This window comes from Dipodomys ordii, unplaced genomic scaffold, assembly GCF_000151885.1.
Source record: "Dipodomys ordii isolate 6190 unplaced genomic scaffold, Dord_2.0 Scaffold134, whole genome shotgun sequence".
NCBI lineage: Eukaryota > Metazoa > Chordata > Mammalia > Rodentia > Heteromyidae > Dipodomys > Dipodomys ordii.
In genome coordinates this window covers 2,428,851-2,451,705 of record NW_012267350.1, presented here as the reverse complement: position 1 = coordinate 2,451,705, position 22,855 = coordinate 2,428,851, and the positions used below count along the sequence as shown (strand labels likewise).

Sequence of the window (22,855 nt, the reverse complement as noted above, 5' to 3'; positions counted from 1 at the left end):
AAAAGAATCACAACTTATTGCTCAGATATAATTTCATTTTATGCTGTCATGTATAGCTGTCAAAAGTCATTTTCTTTTCATATTGTAATGAATCAAATGATGTTAAATGGGAAATTATGAGATTCTTTGGAATTCATAGATCACACATACAATAAAAATGTTCCACATTATTTTAAATGGCATTTTTAATAGTGTCAGCATATCAGCAATCTAAAATAATGTTCTGAAGAATTATGATGACAAAAGTAGATTTATCGTGGTTTACAAATTTTCATTCAATATAAATTTGTTTTTTTTGTTTGAATGAAATGGCATCTACTAAAATAAACTTGGAAATATTAAGAGCAGAGAATCAAAGGTATGTGATGAATAATGTGAGGTTCATTGGTCTAAGCCATACACATCCTCCAACATGGCTAAGTATCTAATGTATTTCGCAGGAATAGGTGATGGCATTCCAAGCCAAATATCCTCACATTTCTGGAAAAAAAAACAGATGGAGATAATTAGAGCTACATTTCCAAGTGCAAATTGTTTCATGTTTTGAAATAAGCTTTGGTAAACAGTTTATTTTCAAAGTAGAGGTTTCTACTTCATCATCATAAGGACAATAAGGAAGATTAGATTCTTGTTTTTTATTCTTTGCTCACTCCTTCTATTACAATTACATGCCTGTACTCTTATGGCTACCACCCCTCCCATGAAGAAGGAACTTTACTTTCCTGTCCCTCTGATACAGGGTTGACCATCTGAATGGCTATAACCTGTTAGCAAATGTAATATGAATACAGGCTATAATATGTGAGAAGAGCATGGACTTAGATGCTGCTGATCCTAGAATGACAGAGATGGTGAAGATCAGGCCCATTTGTACTGTGAAGGCAAGCCCAGCTGTATTCAACCCTGGCGATCAATGGGGTGACAGATGTCGCAGCCAGATCGCCCTCACATCCAAGCCCAGCTATATTCAATCAAGCTTGGCTGACCCACAGACCCACAGATAAGAAAAATATATGTATGAAATATTCAGAGTTGTTTGGCAGCATTATCATAGTAATAGCTCCTCCTAGATGCTATTAAGAATTTCCCCATCCAAATTTGTTGCTTTGTTACTGTTTCTTTAACAGACAACTAAAAGATCACTGGACTGCTTATGCTACACTCTTTGAGATAAGCTACTTTATTCACACAGTTAGGTGCTATAGAACAAAGACCTTCATCACAGGTATACTTCACATGACAGTAGCCCCATGAGATTATAATAGAGATGAAAAAAATCTCTACTGTCTCATGGGAATAGGGCACAATATATTATTCACATATCTATGTAGTGAAACTAGTGTAAACTATCTTACCTCACTGCAGTAACAGTATACCTGCATACACAATTATGTACTGTACATAATACTGGATAATGATAACAAACAACCATTTACTATGATTGTATCTACTATTCCATTCATCATTAGTTGTGTGTGCTATTTATTCAAAAAAGGGTTTATCAAAACAGCGTGGTAGGTTATGTTGGCAGCAACCTCAAACATCTTGTGTTTACCATCTCTTGACTCCACCATTTTCTCTTGTAAATCTCATGTTGTTTTGTTTATTGTGACCTTAGAGCAATAAGTTCTAATCTCATATATATACGCACAGACATACCACAGAGCCTAAGTGTATGCATCAAAGTTTGTATGATGCATACTCTATTATGTCACACAGCAATGAACTTACCTAAGGATGCATTACTCAGAACATAACCCCATTATTAAGTGACACATGATAGTATATTAGTGAATACATGTACACACATATACACATATATACACACATAACCTTTTGTATATATTATGATCAATTAATATTACCAACCGGAGGGAGAGTTCATGACTGTGGTTCTCTTGTCAAGGTTAACTGTTTAACTATTTTATTTAAAGGGATTTTTTCTTTTTTCCTGTTTTTATAATAAGACAGTTCAGCTGTATACATGCCAGATAAGTGTTCTATCACTGAGCTATACCCGCAACCTATTTAAAGTGTTCATTCATACCCAGGGTAATGAGAAGTTACATAAACACAAGAAAGATTCAATACTTCTATGTGATGAAATTCTGGTAGCCACTAATATTTAGTTGGGCTTTATATGATGAGGAGCAGTTCAGCAGGGGCCTAAAGCCCCTTCAATGAAAGGTTCCAAGCTTCAGGAACAGCATAAGCAAAGGCTTGGAGACTTCAAGAGCTATTTTCAAGGACAAGTAGCCCAATATGGTTGGCAGCATGTGGTACAAAGTCACAAAAGTTGTTGGAAGGAGAATCTTCTATATTATTCATAGTTAAGACGGTGGCAAACGGAAACCACTGGTGAGTCACAGGTAGAACAATAACCTGCTTGATTAGATAGCATGGTGGATGTATGAAGAATAAAATGAAATTTTGTGGTTACTGCACCAGTCATGGAGTGATGACTATGTCATAACTAGGGTGGCTGAAGCTGGGTTGGAGAAAGGAGTTATTTCCAAAAGACTGTTGCAGAAGAACATAAAATGTCTAGAAATCATAAGGTTTAAAGTGGGAAAGAAAAAAGAGTAGCATTATAGGTTTTGGATAATTATTATAATTCCTTGGCTTATGGAGATGACATGGTAATATCTGTTCCTGCCTTCACAAAGTATTCTATGTGAATGTGTCTTGTCTTCTTGTGACTATCTTAAAAGGATATGAAGCAACGGATAGAGAGAGGTTCATCCTAATCCATTATAATCTTATTTTACTAATTATATCTGTGAAGACTCTATTTCCAAGAAGGGTCATATTCTGAGGTCTCAGTAGACATGTCTTTGCAGGGCGACAATATTTAACCCAGTGCAATTTAGGAAAGCAGGGTAAAAAATTTTTTTTGATTTTTTTTAGTGGGTAAAAAAATGTGATGAAATTCTGGTAGTTACAAATTACTAAGTTCGAATAAGGACTTGTTGTGTTTCAAGTGCCCATGAGACATTAAGGTACAGATTCTGGTACATCCTTGAAAATGCTGCTGTATAAAGAATAGTGCAAAGTTGGAATCTGAAAGTATGACAATTGATAACACTGATTAGAATCAGAAGGATACCAAGTGCTGGCCACAAGGCACAAAATTGCCATATAGGAGATGATGCATGATTGTGAACTAGTTGCAGTTCTGTAGGGTTATAATAAGCCTGTAAGTACCTAGTATTGATAATAGTGTAATAAGACATTTATTGGATTTTTACTATATGACGGGTACATTTTTACATGCCTTAAGTGTACTATGTTAACTTTACTCATTATAAAAATCTCAAGAGGTAGGTGTTACTATGGTAATTATTTACCAGAAAGGAAACTGAGGCATAGAAGGATTAAGTGGCTTGCCTAAAATGAAATAGTCAGTGGAGAAGCTTGGCTCCTCATCCCAGCAGGGAGGCTCCAGAGCTATGCTTCTTTGCTGGGCTTCTCTCCAAAACCAAGCAATGTAGTGGGCTTACTCAGAAGCAGCTGGCTCACATCCTACATAGCGACATTTGGTCCTATTGGTTTCAACAAGAAAAGTTAAGTGGAAAACAATGGGGTTCTTGAACTGATACTTCTCTCTCAAAAATGCCGCCTGCCAGAGGTTGAGCCCAAACCACCAACTGGCAGTATGAAGAAGGAAATGACCTTTCAGATGGATGATGACAAAACTGATCCTTAAAGGGAGAGTTTTGTGAAATGACCCTCTTCACATCAACAGATAGGAAAATAGTGTGCATACATTAAGCAATAGATTTCAGTCAATGAAGGTTGAGATCAATGGTCATTCAACTCTGTTATTCAAACATATTCTCAAAAATTTCATTATAAAACCTTAAACAATTTTTGCTCTTAAGTGGTATTTTTTAATTTGATCTCATTGGAGAGAAATGGTACAAAAATGCACATTCAGAACTACTATTTCCTGATGGGTTTTTTAAAAAAAAGTTTTAATACAAAAAGAATAAAAAAACCATTATGCAACTCATAATTAAGACAGACTTATTTGAAGAATACATTCTCTTTAGAAATAGTACTAGAGTATCTTAGCTCATAGCTTATTAGGCAGCAAAAGTAGTGTTTTTGAGGCTTTTTTGAGCACTGCATCATGGCTTAAATCCTAACAAGAGGGACAAAAATTGAAGAACCTACACTAGTACAATAACTCAAAGATCTGGAGATTAGAATCAAATTTTTCAGCAACAAGCCAGACTTGGACAAAATGAAACTCCAGTAAGTGTCCCAAAGACTTAACATTCAGAATAATTTAAGATGAAAAGATCATAGTCTTTTCCTTTAAAATCCAACCAGCTTTAAACCCCAGGGGTCCTGCAAAGCTTTCCTGACTACTCCAGCCCCAGTGTGCTCATTATTTAGAATCAATACCACTTCACTCCAGCAGTTTTCCCTTTGTCACTATTCTCTAGGCTCCAGGTGGGAGTGGCTGTTAATGGCTTTCCTGCCCCTAAATTTGATACATGTCATGACATACATGTAATGTTGGGGAACCAAAACCTATCCCTCCAATTTGAGTGTGATTTTCTCAGGTACTACTTGAAAATTGACTACAGAATCAAATTTGGAATCTAAAAGAAGGTAGAAAGCAGGAGAGGTTTAAGAGGCTCAGGCACTGTTAGTGCAGATCAAGAAAATAGGAAATATCTCCTTCATAATTCTGCCCATAATTAGACCTATCTAAAGAAACCATCTGTCTGGTCCCTTTATTATAGGAAGAGGGTTTTGATGACATAAGAAATCCCCCATACCACCACTAATTGTTCTCTCTATTAAATCTCCAAGTATTCTTAATACTTGAGAATCTTAATGAAAATCTGGGTGATAAGTTAAAATACTGCTCTTTTATTCATCCTCCAGGAGCAAATGCAAACAAAACTCCAGATCAGATAGCTTTCTGTATAGTGTGTTCTGTTGATGTTCTTTTTCTTGTTTTTTTCTTTTTCAATGCTAGGGTGGAATCTGGGCCTTATACACACTAAAGTGCAAGTTGCCCCTTCAAATGGGAATTACTCCAAGTGCCTGGTAATTGTACAACAAGGGGGTCTCATCCACCATGATTCTTCCCAATCCAAGTGAGGGCAGCTTGCTTGTGTCTCTGTAAAACAAATCCCTGGCAGCGCAGTGTTTGGAATTTTAACTATCTGTGTTGTCATAGGTTCTGCCAGCGCACCTTATTCTCTGACCCTTTCCACTCTGGCACACACCAGTCTGACTTTCAACTGTCTGCACCTGTGTCCTTTGCCCTCAACCCTATTCCACCTCTGAGGCCCCTTTGTTTGCCTTTATGGTAAGCAACACATGCTAGGAATTGCTTCTTTCCACTTCATGGATGACTACTGCAACTTCCTTGCACTTTGGATGAGACAATTCTGAGTTAGATGACCTCCATCTAATGTTATAGCCCAGCAACATTAAGCTTCAGTCAGACCCATTTACCCATTTGTGACTCATTGATAACCACCCTTTAATAATGCCCCCCCTCTCTCTCTCTGCCTAATCTTTCTAATTTTCTACTAGTATTCTTTCACTTTCTCCCTCAAACTACTTCCAATCCAATCCTTATCTCCAAGTTTCCTAGAGGTGATCAGATGAAGACATGAAGCAGTGTTGCATTTATCAATGGTTTAAAAAAAAGTGACTCCAAAAGCCACAGCTGGCACAGCTTAGAAGAAAGGAACTTCTGGCAAACTGTGGATGAAGGTAATCTCAAGAATGACTTCCAGATAACTCAAGAGGCAGTGTTCAACTCTCAGAACAAACTTTAATGTAACATGGAGTATTAAATAATATAGCATTTTCTGAAATAAGGGATAACTACAAAATACAGAGTGGGATTCAATGATATAAAATCATGATTCTAAAATAGCTAAGAGTCCTTGTTTCCAATGAGAATCTATGACATATTCCAAGCTAGCTGTCACTACAGCCATTTAAGATGTCCAAGAAGTGGGCAATAATTTACTCATTCATCAATGGTGAGAAATTGTAGCTGCCTATCTGTTTAAACAACAACAGCAGCAAAAATACCTCACACAGCCCTGCTTGAAATGAAAAGCAAAGATGGCACTGGATGAAAACCCAGTAAACAGCAGCTGTCCAGTAAGAACAGAGCTGTATGTGAGCTAATAGGCTCTGGATTTATTTGCTTTGACATTTTTAAAAGAAAATTTAATTGGATTATGTCTTCCTCTAGTTTAAAATTTTTCTACTGTAGTACTGGCCACCAGATGCATGAGGGGGAAAGATTGGGAGCCAATTAAATTCCATGCTTCATTGCAACAAGGTTATTTTTATTCTTCCCAAATGCAAGGCTGATAGTCATGTAAGTGATTTCACCACATTACTTGCGCAGAAAAGATAATTCCATAGGAAATAACTATGAATCTTCAGAAAGTCTAGCAGCATAAACAGAATCAAAATTGTTTTCTTGGACTTTCTTCCTTGTAATAAGTGTGACATGACCTTAGACATAATCAGATTAGGTATAAAATCATAAAAAGCAATTTAATTTTAGCAAATCAAATTGAAATTCATTTAGAGAAGAGGATTTTATAAATACTTCTTGGGCTAATCAACAGCATTCTAACAACATAAGGAAAAGCTCATCTATAAAATCAGCTTCACTAATATTCCTACCCATTTGCCTCTTTGCAGCAATAGCAGTATTTCACAGTCACTTGCATTTGCCCTGGACAAAGATTCAAGAGTTGTCGGTGTCCCAATGTAACTAAGATGACTGTAACTTTTAACAGGAAACTTTTCCTTGGAACTATATTACAGAAAAAGTAAAGTTTTTAAGGAAACATCTATTTTTGGAGTTTTTGTGACAGGCTTATATACATTTAAGTAGACGTCATCCAATATTTTAGATTATAGTATACTCTAGAAATATTTTTTCCTAAGTTATTGTTTTGTGTTAGGTAATCAGTGTGCTTACCAATTATTTTTGAAACTTAATGAGAGTGAACATTAACCTTTTATTCCAATTGTTACATTTAGCCACAAATATTAGAAATAACTGCCTCTGACTATAAGCTTCCGATCTACAAGTTGGTAACTATATTCTGTCAAGGTTATTAGTACAATAAAATGTCACCAGGTTTTCTGTGCCCTAAATGACAAAAGATTTTCAATAAGTGGGTATCCAAAGATGTATCCCAAGGTGTACTCAACCTCCTCCAACTTCCCACTGCCAAGACCATATATCATCCTGTGGGGGTCGGGGAGAGTGCTCTAGAGTCAAACTGTAATGTTTTTGCAGTTACAGTGCTCATAAAACAAGCCACATCCGATTTTTCTCAGAAATGTCAATAGATAAGACACCAACCAATCATATAGTGCAAGCTATAAAGTTTATATGAGCACCAATTCAGTGTTATTTTATAAAACATGACCTCTGAGATTAATCAGACAGGCTCTGAAACAGTGGGACCTATTTTGCCAGTTTTACAACTACCATCTGTGAACAAGCACAGTGCAATGGAAACAGGGGTCTCTAGGTGACAATAGTACCAGGGCAACATGGTAAGACCACAAGCAGTCACAGAATGGAGGGAGAAGAAACAGACTCAATAGTTCATCATATGCCAGGGGGTATGAGTTCAGGAGTCTCCCTTGCCCCCTCCACAAAAATCCATGCCATACACCATAGCCAATAGACCACAGCTAGCACTCATGGGTAATAGTTGGCTTATAGCTTATATCTCCATGCAGGAAAATCCTCTCACTAAAAGCAGCCAAACTAAGTAAAGCTAGACCTCCTCTAGCTTTAAACCATTTAAGAAGACTGTAGTCTTCTTTAAATTTTGCTTGATTGTTTGGAACCACTTCTTGGTTGTTTGGGACCACTTCTATCAGCTAAGGCCACTTACTATCACATGGAGGAAAGCTACATCTGAATCTAGGGAACTGGTCTTGCCATCCAAGAGCAGAACCAACTCTAGGATCTATTATCTGGACCTGGCTTTATACTCTGGTTGTGGGGCTTGTTCTCCTGAGCTAAGGCCTTTAATCCTGGTAACAGATTGGTTTGTAGCATTATTCTCCATTTGTTCTTCAAGATCCTTCACCGTACTCTCTGCCCTTAGAGGCCAACTATGTGGGTCACTTCACTAAACTTCCTGGCTCTCTGGAAGCCTGTTAACTGACTCCTTTTGAGGATTGAATGGTGCTTACTTCTTAGATTCCCATCACTGTGTTCTCTGTTTGAGGATACCTTGCTTTTTGACGTCTTGCCCTTCCAATCCAATGGCTTATATACCAGACAAAGCCAACTCAGTCTCTGATTAGCTAAAACCAATGGTCTTGTTCCTAGCTTTTGTCCCCTCTCTACACATCCTATATGCATTGCAAGTTAATCCATCAGGCTAGGCTGAGGAGGTGTCCCAAATTCAAACCTAAGCTTTCATCCTCTCCATTAACACTGATATACATGGAATTTAAGCTGAATACAGCACTACAGCTTATTCAGTTTTCATCAGCCAAGAAGTCTCTTTCTAATTTCTCAATATAATCTCAAGTATGGGAAAGAGACCATGTAAAGAGACCCAAAGTAAAGAAATACAGTTTCTGAATAAGAGTAGTACTGGTAGCTTCTAAAGAATTGCCCATGTCATCAGTAAAGCTTCTGCCAGAGACAGACTGTCCAGCTCACATGCTGGAGGAAATAAGTATCTTCCCAAACCAGGCCTTCACCTGGGCCATATTTCCACACAGCTCAGCCAGATATTCTTTATTTTCAAAAGACTTTCAACCCCTGATATCACACTTAGGACTTCAGCACTTCCACCACTTGATTGATCTTGCCTTGAGGTACCACAAGTGATTTGGGCTATGGCAACCCCCAAATTATGGTAATTCCTAAAGCTGAAGTTTTTTGTACCCAACTGGGTCCAGGGCCCTCCACATCTGGTTTAACTCCTGCACAGCCTTTTCTGGCATAACCAGTCTCTTATCATTTCCCAGCATGAAAGATAAGACAAGAATGTAAGAAAATCACAGGAAGAGACTGTACTACATGAAAAGGCTCTCAGCTAACACTAAGAACATTCAACCAGGCCTGGGTGCCCAGCTGTGATGTACCACCCAGAATCTCCTTGAGGAGAAGCATGGGTTGCTACACCTAGAGAGATGTCTTGGGGGCTGGGAATATGGCTTAGTGGTAGAGTGCTTGCCTAGCATGCATGAAACCCTGGGTTTGAGTCCTCAGTACCACATAAACAGAAAAAGCTGGAAGTGGCACTGTGGCTCAAGTGGTAGAGTGCTAGCCTTGAGCAAAAGAAGCTCAGTGACAGTGCCCTGAGTTCAAACCCGAGGATTGGCAAAAATAAAAAAGAGATGTCTTGTTTATACATTTCCTGAATTCATATCACTTCCTATAATAACCCATAGGAATAGAAAGGTCCAGGCTATTTTAGCTGAACTGTGAAAGATTATTCTAACTTCAAAACTCCTCTGGGTTAGTCAAAGCTGTTTTGGGAATGCCTTCAACATTCTCTCTCCTCTCTCTGTCTCTGTCTCTGTCTCTCTGTCTGTCTCTGTCTCTGTCTCTCTGTCTCTTTCTCTCGCTCTCTCCTCTATTTCTTTCTCTCACCTTCCAGTAATTCCAGCATACCAACAAATAAACATGCTGTATGTTAGACTTCATCTGATTCTTAGAGAACCCAACCTGGAACATGATCTGATCCAAGTGTCTCCAGTCATTACTAGCTATTAACATGTTACTGGTTTTATCATATGGATTATACAATATCATGTTCAACCTGTTCCTACTAAATAGTCCCTTTCAAAGGTTTGTGGTAGACAGAACTGAGGAGACTGTGAGTAAAGTTCTTGCCATAATTGAATAACAGCAGCTACTGCTTAACTGCCACCGAATAACAAGAGCCTACTGCTTTTCTTGATGTAACATTCTGGTCTATAATGATTCTATTGTTTTCCAGTGAGGAGAAAATCATCCATCTTAGCCTTGTAAAGGATGGCTCAGAGCCTGTCCCATTGACTTGAGGAAGGCAAGGCATCTCCACTTTATAAACAATAAAAGCACCTAACATTTAAACCCTCAGGGACAGGAGTTGTTGTAAGATCTGTGAGTTTACTGACTCACTGAGTCCTCACAGTAACCTTAATGGAAGAATTACTTTAATTTTCATATTAGACATGGAAAAACCTGAAAGATCAAATAATTTGTACAAATCACTTGGTAAGTTAATGTCCTTGGGTTGAATACAAGTCTCTTTCTCATTCCAGACCTTGAGCTCTACATTGCTTCTCTAAAAAGCACCTGAAGTCTGAGGCTCAGGAAATGTCCCAGGACACAGAGTGGTAACTGATGAAATGGGGGAAGGGTGCACACAAGGAAAGTGAATCCATGGCTTTCCCAGACTACTCTAGTGTGAGTGTTGATGCTTCTAATCAATGTAATGGGTCAGAAAAAAACATTCAAAATAAGGAAAGAAACAGACAGAGGAAGGAGTAGGGAGTAGGAAAGTAAAAGAAGGAAAGAAGAAAAAAATTATATTGCACCCTGCAGTTAGAATGGTATTCTTTTATGAAACACTTGTTCCATTACATATGTACATTCTGTATTATTGTGGAAAAAAATGTCTTCATTACTGTAGGTTGTAGTATAAAAGCTGATATTTTATGCAAATTCAATAGTCATCAAAAAGCAAAAAATACAATACTGCATTTTAGGAGGGAAGAAGTATAGAAACAACCTGAATGCTTATCAATAGAGAATGGTGGAGTAAATTGCTGTGTATCTATACTACATCTATTAAATAATGCCTTAGATCTTCACATATTAAACTAGAGGAACTTCCCATGCAAGCCACACTGGAGATAAATGCATGGGGTATGACCATACTTTTATTTAATAATGACATCTCCAACATAGAACTGGGTGAAATGGAAAAGGAAAATACAACGCAATGAGAAGATGTGTTTCTATCATACGGTACCCCATAAATGGGTACAATTAAAAGAAATATTAATTTTAAAATCAAATAAATGGATATATGTCAATGATCTCTGTCCCTGCCAGGGCAACACTGAAAGCTCACCCTCTCTTGTAGGCATCTCTAGCCTCTCAACCTTTTCTAGCCACAGCAATTCCTCTTGCTTCTGTTAAAGAACCATGCTGTCCTGTGTCCCAGACAGCTCTGTTAGCAATGCCTTTTCTATACCAGGCCACTTTCCTACTTTGCTAACTCTTAGTGCTCCACTGAGATGTCAAGTGTCACCTCCCCAAGAGTACTTCTTATTCCTCTGATTTAGAAGCAGCTTTTTCATCATTTCATGGTATTTCAATATCTTCTCTATCAAGCCACACTCCAAATCATTAGTGTACTGCTGCATCTTCATCAGCAGTGGTTCTCTCAATGGTAGCCTTGATATCCTTTATCTTTGGACACTAACACCAAGCAGAAGATCTACTCAGGATATTAATTTTGACTTATCTGAAGATTAAATCTATGAATGAACAAGGTAAATTGACTGACCTGAAATTATTATGCTAAATAAGCAGCAGAGCCAGAATTCAGCCCTACCGCTGTTCAACTCCACAAAGGCCACCATGGTCTCCCAGCCATCTGCTAGTGCTAAGGCTGTCCGCTACACTCCTGCATGCCTGAGAAACTTCCCAGAGGCATCAGACAATCTCTGGCCAAAATGAGTTGGTCAGCAGAGACTAGGAGGAATAAACGCCTCCTTTCTGGGAGTATCAACCACATGACATTTACTTTATCAAGGGACTTTCCCAAGAAAATCAATTTCTGGAGCATGTAAAAACACAAACAAACCACCACCCACCCGCCCACTCCTTAAAGACAATTGGACCAAAGAGATCTTAGAGAATTCCAGGCAATTCCACAATGTTGACAACACCATCTAATCACATAAACTTTATTTTCCCTAAGTAAGCATTTTTCTACTGAATTTTTATTTTAAATTTGGCTCAACCATGAAATGTGTGTCCCTATACTCAACTGTTTCACCCATGGTAAACCTGTGTACACAGCCAGAGATACACTGAGAATTCCTGACACAGGCACAATTCGAGATTTGCTGTTGTAGCTTATGATGATGTTACCGGAATCCCTTGATAACAGTGTTTATATCTATTTATAACTGTAACCTATTATCCTCGTTTCCATATAATTGGATGCGAGTGAGGTTTAAAAAAATTCAGCTGCCTAAGACAAGTCATACTCTTACAGAACAGATGTTTGCTCAGCATGGAAAGTGAATTAGCTTTTAACAGGAATATTCAGAAATATATACACACTCTTCTCCCAAGCGTATGAGTATTTTATATTGAAAATAATTTAAAGACACAGGGTGTTAAATACAGGGGACATAGTCACAACTGTTTTTTTAAGTAGGTATTAAATAAATTAATAAAAATAAGTAGTTTACCTCTTTAAGGTACGATGGTGACACATATTCAGGCATTGGATTCAATCTCCAGTTCAGGGCAGAGAAAAACGCTTCATAATTTATTTGTTTTTCACTATCTTCAAACCTGAAATTACATGATTTGACTTAATGTGTAAAATTCATGAGAAAAACACCAGCCTAAATTTTACCTTAAAAGTATATTATCACTGGGCTTCAGTGGTTCATGCCTGTAATCCTAGCTACTCAGGAGACTGAGATCTGAGGATCACAGTCCAAAGCCAGCCCAGGAAGAAAACTCCATGAGACTCTTATCTCCAATAAACCAGTCAGAAAGCTGGAAGTGGTGTAGTGGCTCAAGTGGTAGAGCACTCGCCTTGAGCTGAAGAGCTGAGGGACAGCTCCCAGGCCCAGAGTTCAAGCCCCATGACTGACAAAAAAAAGTATATTATCATCAATGCTTTAACATCTGATTTTTATTAGTTATCTACTTCAGCTTGCCCAGAATACAAATTATTGGAGAGTGAGGATCTAATTTACCGAATCCACGAGAGTAGGCCCAATCTCTAGCAATTGGTATGTATTTATTATGTAATTTATTAACACAGCACTGTATTTTGTTAAGAATATTTAAGGACTGTTAAGTTTAGTGGTTGAAATATGTCAGTAAAATAGAATGTCCTTATATTCCTTAAGTTGCATACTTTTTAAATCTTTAAGATAAGTTTTGATTAACTTTAAGAAAAAGAAAAGCACATTGTCATTTATTACATAGTCATTAAATATGGATTATTTGCATACATATCTTTGCTGTCATGGAAATATGCTGTTGATGTATTACAGAATGGAAAGTGAGTTATAAAATAATATCTACAGATAAATAAACAGCACAGATTTTAAAAACCTGATAATAATAATACCCTTATATAATAAGAAGACCTTTTTCTGAAAAGAGAAATGATTTTTGACTTTTTCTTTAGACTTCTCTGTATCATATGATTTATTTTAAATTTATAATTAAAAAAGCCAGTTTTCATTCTGAAAAAATTAACAAATTATTATCTTGTACCACAAGAGGTGAAAACAGAATATTTTTGGCTATTGATTTTTATTTAAGGACATTGGATTGATCTTTAACTAAAATAGAGTTTTAGCTACTAAAATACAATGATTTCAGCACAATTTTTATAGTGGTCTAAATAATGTCCAAGGATTTCTTAATGTAATATCTCAGTGCTATGTATTTTAAATTTGATTATATTCATGCATCAGTGGTACTCACTAAGCACTGTGCTGAAAATGAACTATACAATTTATGGGTGAGAATGGGAGAGAAAAAAACTCAGAGAGAGCAAGGAAAGGGTGACATTGTCCAAAAAGGAATGTGTTCTTTACCTTACTTAATGTAACTGTAACCCCTCTGTACATCACCTTTATAATAACTATTTTAAAACACATGAAAAAGGGTGACATGCAGGAAGGATGGATAACAAAAGAATTTGATCACATTCTACCAATTATTTAAGAAAAATTATCTACTGATTATGTAATACCACTTTTTGAAGGAAATGACAAAAGTAGTTATTAAGGCATTGTTCCAAGCCTCTTGCTCTGGGCCTTTGCCATTGAAATAACATGTACACAATCAGATTTTTTTTTCTAATCTCCTCACAAAGGATTGAAAAATAACTCATTATTTACAAACCAATAAAAATTAGCAGCAACAAATTAAATCCTTCAAGCTGAAGTCACATAGCCTCATCAATGTAAACAAAGTAGAATTAAACTGGGACCAGAAGAGAGAAAAGGGAATTCTGTAACTCTTCTGTGTACATTTTCTTTGGCCAAGGATTTTTAGATACAACTCTTAACATGCTACCCCCTACCACTGTTTACTCTATGAATTTTGGCTGCACTCATTATGTCAATTCCTTTGGAGGAAATGTTCTGTTTAAGGAAATACTTGCAGCCAAAATGCTTGACCATTATTACTTTTATTCGTGTACGTTTCACAAACTAAAACTCAATTAAGTATGCTTTGTGAGAAGCTTCTCTAGCAGGTTCTTAAAGAAATCATTTCCTATTTCTCTGAGTAGTAACTGAGATCAAGGAGATTATGTACTGTCTTTGATTTTGACTCTAAAGAAAACTAAGTCACTGAACATACTATCAGAAAAGTTATAGGACCATCAATGTGCTATAAGATTGTACCTCAAGTTCATATGCTGAAGTCTGATCATGGATGTATCATTATTAGAGTGGAAGCTCTGGAAGAGCTATTTAGGTCACTATGGTCAGGTCCCTCATGATTGAGATTCATGTCCTATAGTCAGATATTGTAGTACCTGGCTATAATCTGAGTACTTGGGAGGCAGTGGCAGGAGTATTTAGAATCTGAGGCCAGCCTGAACTACAGAGAAAGATCCTGTTTAAAAAAATACCCTTGTGCTAGTGGCTCGTCTATAATCCTAGCTATTCAGGAGGCTGAGATCTGAGGATCATGGTTTGAAGCCAGCCCTATTAGGCAAATCAGATATTCTTATTTCCAATTAAACAGCAAAAAGCCAGAAGTGGATGAGTGGCTCAAGTGGTAGAGTGGCAGCCATGAGCAAAAAAGCTAAACAAAGCAAAAGGCCCAGAGTTCAAGCCTCAGTCCTAACACATACATACAAATAATAAATCCGAAAACAAAGGAATAAAATGGGTAAAAGAAGCCTTAGAGAATCTCTTGCCTATGCTCCCATGTGGAAACACACTAAGAAGGATATTAGGTATTAGACTTCACCATCTACCGTGATTTTAGACTTTTCAGCCTCCAGAATTCATAGTATACTGTTGCAGCAGCTTGAGCAGACTAAAACAGGCTTTAATATATTGTTAAGATTAATCTAAACTGGTATATTGAAAGTAGAATAGAGGAGCCAAGACAGAAGTGGCAGGGGCAGCTAACAGTTCCTTGCAGTAACCTAAATGAGGAATAATGATGGATTCCATGAGGATGGTAAGAAGTGATCAGTGCTGAATGCATTTTTAATGGAATTCCTATAATATGTGATATTGTCTGTAAGGAAAAAAGGGAATATTGAAGATGACTTGAGGCTTCTTATTGAGCAATTAGGAAGAAGAAACTGACCTGAGATGAGAAAGACTGTAGAACTTGTAGGTTGTGTGGCAAGTCCCAGAATTTAGTTTTAGATTTGTTACATTTTTTGGTCAGTCCAGGGGCTTGAACTCATGGCCAGTGTTCTGTCCCTGGGCCTCTCTGTGCTCAAGGCTAGCATTCTACCACTTGAGCCACATCACTGCTTCTGGCTTTTTCTCAGTAGTTTATTGGAGAGAAGAGTCTCACAGATTTTCTTGCTGGGATGGTTTTGAACCACAATCATCAGATCTGAGCCTCTTGAGTAGCTAGGATTATAGGCGTGAGTAACCAGTGCTTAGCTAGATTTGTTATATTTTAATGAGAAATTGAGGCTATGAGTCTAAAGTTCAAGAGAGAGGTCCATTTGGAGATTAAGTGTAGGACCCATTTGCTGCATAGATATTATCTGTAGGTGCCAGACTGGGAAACTGGATGGGATCACCAATGAAATACTTGTCTCCGTTCTTACAGTATAGAATGTAATTCTCCTAGGGTTCAGAATTAAGTATTTCAGTGCTGTTAGAACCAGTCAATTGAATATAAAAGATCAATTTCCCCTTCATACATTGTCCACTAACTGGTCCTGGGGACTACTTACTACCACTGTATATTATAAACCTATCTACTACTCTCCATTTTTTACTATTCCCTACTCCCAAACCAATATCATCTGGATTCTAGCAATAGCTTTATATATTGGTCTTGCTTCTTCTATGTACTTTCAGGTTGCAACAAACCACCCTCCACTAGAGTGATCCTTTTAAAATATAGATCTGTTTAATCACTTCCTTGTTCAAAATCTTTCTGTGGCTTTCTTACTTAGAATACAAGCTAAACTACTTATTACCAGGGTTTAAAGACCCAACTTAGTCTGGCTCCTTCCTGCTTACCGATCCTGCTTACCTCACCTCAAAACTCTCTCCTTGCCTCAATACTCCAGATCTACTGAGGGTCTGCTCATGTCTAGATTGTTCCTAGACATGCAAGGCATTTGAACTTTCTGTCTTGTTATCTATAAAGTCTCAATTCAAATGTAGTTTCCTTAAGAAGGTCTTCCTTAAATTTCTCTATTCTGAGTCCCATTACCTGAATTAGTATTTTCTCTAGATGAAAGCATTGTAACTCATAGGAAAATTTCCAAAAGTCACCATAAGCAGTCCTATTTGATTTTGTTACCACTAACTCTGATACTTGGCCATGTTCCCTGTTATCTTCTAAATCCCAAGCTCTCTTCTCATACCAGTTCATGATTCATCACATGCAACATTTTTATTTGCCCATTTAGAAGGTATTTGGGAAAGATGGTCTAAATCAAATAATACTTGATAAGGGATCAATAGCTGTAAATGATAGCTCTAAAATATATAAATTCTTTTTAGAACAAATGAAATATTTCATCTTTCCCAAATCCCAGAGCCTGACTAACAGGAAGACTTTGCTAATATAATAAAATACTCCAAGATTTTCTTTTCAGTTCTCTCTTAGAAGACCTCAGTGTATGTAAATAGGTACTGTACTACCTTTCCCATTCACCCAAGGGGAGCAGAGGAGAAAAGAACAAACACATCTTTTAATTAAAAGGGAAAAACTAGCTGATGCTTCCTGGAAGAATTCTTTGCTTTTGAGAAGTGGACAGAACTGCAGTAAATTATGATAGATGGACCACAAATATTTCTCTCACCTACAAAAGAATAAAGAACAATGCACACAATGACAAAGACAACTGAAGAAAAGACTTCACTGGAAAAGGAAGTTTAAAATGTTTTGCGGGATGAAAAGCATTGGTGATGAAGTCAGCAGAACCAAGGAAAGGAATGAACCATCAACATGGTCCATGAAACGCCTAAGAGACTCAGCAATTTCAGACTGGAAGTACCACCAGAGGCAGGGACAAGGTATGGCATTGAAAACAAGAATAATCAGAAAACCTAGACAAAGTAAGGGCAGCTAGATCTCCAAATACCTTCCTTTAGGGTGTGCCTTCTCTCCCAGGAGGGAATAGAAACTTGTTCTTGAAACAAGTTCAAATAAAAAAGCTCCAGTCTAGAGGTGATGAAGCATAAAGGAGGCAGAAAAAGATTACATTTTGAATTTGAGGGCATTCAATCCTCCCTTTCTCCTTCTAGCTTTTAGAATGTGACTAATGTTTAAACTCTTTTCCCTCTCAATGCTATGAATGGTTCTACAGAAAACTCTAGATTTCAGCTTCTGGGGATTCCCTAATGAAGATGAATACCCATGAACTTACTGCATAGTAAAATATGATCAAGAAGACACTCCCACGTCTACCAAAGCATCTAATATTAAGGACAACAATCAAGAGAGCAACAAGGAAGGGGGAAAAAAGAACTCAGATAAATTTCATTCAGGGAACAGAGGATAAGAAGCAAGATAAGAAAATATGTTATACCCCTGAAAAGATAAACAGAAGTCTAAAAAAAGGAACACAAGACCTAAAAAACATGTTCTTGGAATTTAAAAAAATTATGATGGTAGTAAAAGAATTCAGTAGAAGAGTTAGAATATAAAACAGGAAATTTCAGCAAATACAAGAAACTTGAAAAAACTGAGAGAGTAAATATCCAAATTTGCATTATCTAATTTCTTAATAGTTCTCATAAGCTAAAAGTAAGAACAGAAGGGAGAAAATTATTTAATAACTAAAGGAAAGTTTCTGAAAAACAAAAGGAAGACTCTGCAACACACATACACACACACACAAACACACACCTCCCCATCATAGACTTCTAGAACTCCAGGGATACAGAGAAGACTCTGGGATCATTCAAATAGAATATACTGTAATGAGAACCAAAGTAAGCTAATTTCTCAGTCATCATCATAATAGGAAGTTAGTAGAAAGCATTTACAAATGATAAATAAAAAATTAACAGAATTCCCATGCTATTTAAAAGCCTATAAAAAGCAATCAGAAAGGTTGAACGTAGCTGCTGATGTGGCCAGAGACTGCTGTTGCTGAAATAAACTTTTCAGAATTATTGGATTATTCTTGACTATGAACATCTACCACTTTGATACAAAAGAAAAAACTTAGTTTGACAAGCAGACAAACAATCCTGAAACATGCCTTTCTAAATAGTAAACCAATAGTTTTGGAGAAAAAAAAAGAGTAGGAGATTGTTTAACTGGAATTAGTCCCTTTAGTCTTCCTTCCTGATCCCAAGTTCTTTTTTTTATTATTGTGAAAATATCACACAGAGGGGTTACAATTACATGAGCAAGATAATGAGTACATTTCTTATCAAGAATTGTTGCCTCCTCCTTTGTTTCCCCTTCCCATCCCTTCCCATCTCCCACCACCACCGCTCCCCCCATTCCCTTTCTTCCTCCCCCCCCCCCGGCCAAAGTTGTAAAGTTCGTTTTTCCACATAACATCTTGTACATCTCATTGTTGCAATGGGTCCATCTGTATCCCTATTTAAACAATTTGTTTTTTCCCTTCCCCTCCCCAAATTATACCAACATCAAATATCGTCAAAACAGGGGTTATACCGTGGGTGAGGGACATACAAACCAACAAAGAAATATCTTATAAATATGTTAGAAACAATTCTGCTCCCAAGTTCTAAACACAGTTTTTTCCCTGGACCACTGATGCAATGAGATATTTTATGCCATCATTTGCATATTCTTTTCAATGTACACTATGCTTGAAAATGAGCTTGTAAGAGAGGGAAGTAGGACACAAAGGAGATTTTCAAGTCTAAAATCAAAACAGATTCTTGGAGAAGGAAGCAGAGGAAACAGTTCAGAGATGGGCAAAGGTTTGAATATCAAGGGAATAAGATCAACTATGCCAGTTACCCCTGAAGGCTACTGACCCTGTTATCCATCACGGAGACTTTGTTCTATGACTAAAGACATCACTTGCTAAATCCCAGTCATCCTTTAAAAATAGTTTAGAAAAGCCTATATATTGATATATATATATATATATATACTTTCTTATTTCATAGCCACATTGGGCTTTCAATCAAAAATATGATCCAGATCCTCCACCTAAGTTCCCTACTTCATTCTTCTCCAAAAGACATTTGGATCTAGCTCAAACTCTGATGTATAGTCAAAGGACAGAGATTTGCCACGTTGGAAAAAATTCTTTTAAGAAGACTTTGAAAGCAGGTCCAAAGAAGAACTTTCTATGGCAACATAGTTAAAATCAGTGCACAGCTTTCCAGGGGGACTGCCCTAAAGGGCAACACTAATTCTGGCTTTTAAGTGCTTCAATGCTTGTTAAAAAATTCCGCCTCTTAACTTTCAAGTTTCAGCTCACAGTGCTCAAAGTGTTTTCCTAAAGCTTCCATAAATTCTTCTTTCCCTTTGATACTCCAGCAATCCACCATTTCCTTCCCTATACAAACTAAGAGACATGTTTGTGGAAGAAAGGGGAAGAAAGGCAATTTCTCTGGTTCTTCCCTAAATAATAATGGCCCCCAAACATGCTTCCCAGGGCCTTGATGGGTGGGAGTTCTTAGAAGTGAATCTAACCAGACATTTGACTGATGTTTTTGCTCCCCCACCCAGCAATGATGAATAGTTTGAAAACTGCAGAAGCCAGGCATCTCCTTGTCACAAGGAATAATGCTGAGCAGCTTTATTTCCACCCTCCAAAGAGGTAAATGGCTTAGCAATAGCTGGATTTTGCTGACGAGGAAACTACTTATTCTCAATTGCAAAAGTCACCTTATTCTTAGAGGAATGACTGGAAAGGAAAGTGGTGAAAACATACTGTTTTTGTGCTGGTCTTGGGGCTTGAACTCAGGGTTTGGGCAATGTCCCTGATCTTTTGTACCCAAGGCTACACTAACATTGAGCCACAGCTTCACTTATGACTTTTTGGTGGTTAACTGGAAATAAGAGTCTCACAGACTTCCCTGCCCAGTCTTCAAACCTTGAAGCACAGATCTCAACCTCCTAAGTAGCTGGGTGGCTCAAGCTGAGCTGGCACCCAGCTAAAGACACATTTTGGATTCACTTAGTTGGATTTGGTTTCAGTTCACTACTTGCAAATCCATCTTAAAAGACCTGTTGAAAGTCTTCAACGTTAAATTCTTGAGAAAGTGTAGAGCTCTGAGATGCTGCATTAGCTGAACATGAAAACCTAGAATAGGCAAGATGTCACTGCCGAAATTGTCAATGAGTAACTGGTTATGTGTCAATGGCCAGACCTCTCAATTTCAATTCAGATTCCATAGAGATACTTGGTGGGGTGGTTCACAACTACCAAGTACAGACTCTATAGAGAGTTACTGCTCTATTGGCCCACATGGTTTGATTTTTTAAAATTCCTCAGTTATATATTTCTTTATATTTGAAAGTGTAGAAAGCGCTATGTGACAGAGAAGATGAAGGAAAGGAATAATAGAAGGGCTAAGAGAAAGGGAGAGGAGGAAGAAGAAGGGGAGAAAAGGAGAATGAAGAGGGAAAAAGAGAAAGAGAGCTCTTCTAAAAACTTCCATAGTATACCAAACATTCTGTAACAAAAGCCACATGGCTCAATGGTTCCCATCAGCCTCACTGCAAGGTAAGTAGAATTCTATGAGCTCAAACTCTGCCTGAGAGAGGCTGGGGTTGGGTAGAACATAATGAGATGCTTTTAAAGCCCTGCTAACTTTTTCCATTTTAACTGATCTTTCTGGATGAGGCACCAGCTCTCTTGGGAGGTCAGTTCTAAGGCATTCCATGGAACCCAAAGTCAGCTATAAAACACTAGCTTAGGGCCAGGCTGCCTGGGGGCAGAGCTGCACTTGTGTTTATACTTGTTTCAAGTTCAGGCTCAGAATGCCACAACTAAGAGAAGAGGCCACCTTTATATTCCTACAAGGATGCAATGATCTCAGAATCCTCTCTATCTCTTATACTTGAGAATCACAATTTCTTCATCATTAGTACTGAGAGACAACTACATCTAAGTGAAGTCTCAGAGGGTTTGAGTAAACATACATGGAGCACATAGCCAGGTGGCAGCAAAGCTTGCTTTATAGTCAGGTGTGGTAGATCCCAAGCCCAAGGTTTCCCTTCTACACACAGTGTGTACCAGCACAGAACAAGTCTCTGAGGTTGTGAAGGCAAATTAGATATAATTCCTACGCTTGGGAGCTCAAATAGAAAGCAAAGGTTTGGGGTATCTTAGGAAGTATCATAGGAAGTTTTGGGTATCAAATAGAAGTAATTCCATTTGAGTCACCTTGTCTTGGAGCATGCTCTTTCAGTGAGATTTTCCTTATATCTCAATGCTTATGTTTAGGAAATGAGGATACATAGCTACTCTCAATTAAAATGTATCTTTAAAAATGCCCAAAGATTTATAAAAATATTCTTAGGTTCTCAAGACTATGTCAACACAGTGCATTCTTGCTATTATTAATGGATAATAGCCGCCATGACATAGAACATAGAAATATGATACTCTGCATTAGTGAAGTGAGTTTGGGTGGTAAGAAAGATGACCTCATACCAACTCTCATGGCATATATTGGTAGGGCTGGAGCAAATGAGGGTAAAAACAAAATGTTGAAATCCAAATGTCAACTTTGGCTATGCTAACACTACAAAAGACTTAGTTGAATTACAAGAATGATGAGAGTGAAATAGAAGGAGAAACTTAGTACAAGATCTTAGTTCTCTGTATCAGATGCAGAGAGAACTGGGTAATAATCACTAGGTGAAAGAAAGCACCCACTCTATTGTTTGTCATCTAATGATCTGAATTCATACAGCAGTGTTACAGAGCTGCCCAGAAGTGGACCAACCTCATCCTAAAGCAGGTACATCTATCCTGGGCAGTGTACACTGAGCAAAATTAAACTTTATCCCTGCTTCCCATGGGATACTGCAGACGTGAGAGGGGGCTGTGGATTATCGTGCCATGAAGAAGACTATGCAGAAAGAGATTCTCTTCAAGGTTCTATAAAGGCCTGTGGAGTCTGTGGGGAACAATAAGAATGCAGAATACAAATGTAAGCTGAAAGCTGATGGGTCCATTAGGAATTAGGGCAGTCTTTGAAAGGAATCTGTGGAGATGATGCAAAACATCAAGCATGTGACCCAAATCATGGCAGGGCATATTGGAGAGAAAGGGGAATGGGAATGAGACAGTTTCTAATCTGATTAGTCTGAAGTTTCCCCCTGAGTGTGGAGAAGGGTCAGTGCACAATTAGAGGCAAAGTTAGACTGAACATGGTCTGCTCAGTGGCAGGGAGGGATGACCTCCTCAAAGCTAAACTGGGCTTGGAGGAGGATGTGTTCACAGAC

The 22,855-nt window shown here is 37.7% G+C and overlaps 1 protein-coding gene across 1 annotated transcript in view; it reads right to left on the bottom strand.

The window, feature by feature from the left end:
- Positions 1–240: 240 nt before the first annotated feature.
- Positions 241–22,855, bottom strand: part of Efhc2 (EF-hand domain (C-terminal) containing 2) — a 164,266-nt gene continuing 141,651 nt past the window's right edge. The window contains exons 14-15 of the mRNA XM_013030843.1: positions 12,460–12,565; positions 241–480 (exon numbers count right to left, since the gene is read on the bottom strand). Coding sequence (XP_012886297.1) covers positions 382–480; positions 12,460–12,565 — 205 coding nt within the window. The 3' untranslated portion in view covers positions 241–381. The remainder of the gene's footprint in view (positions 481–12,459; positions 12,566–22,855) is intronic.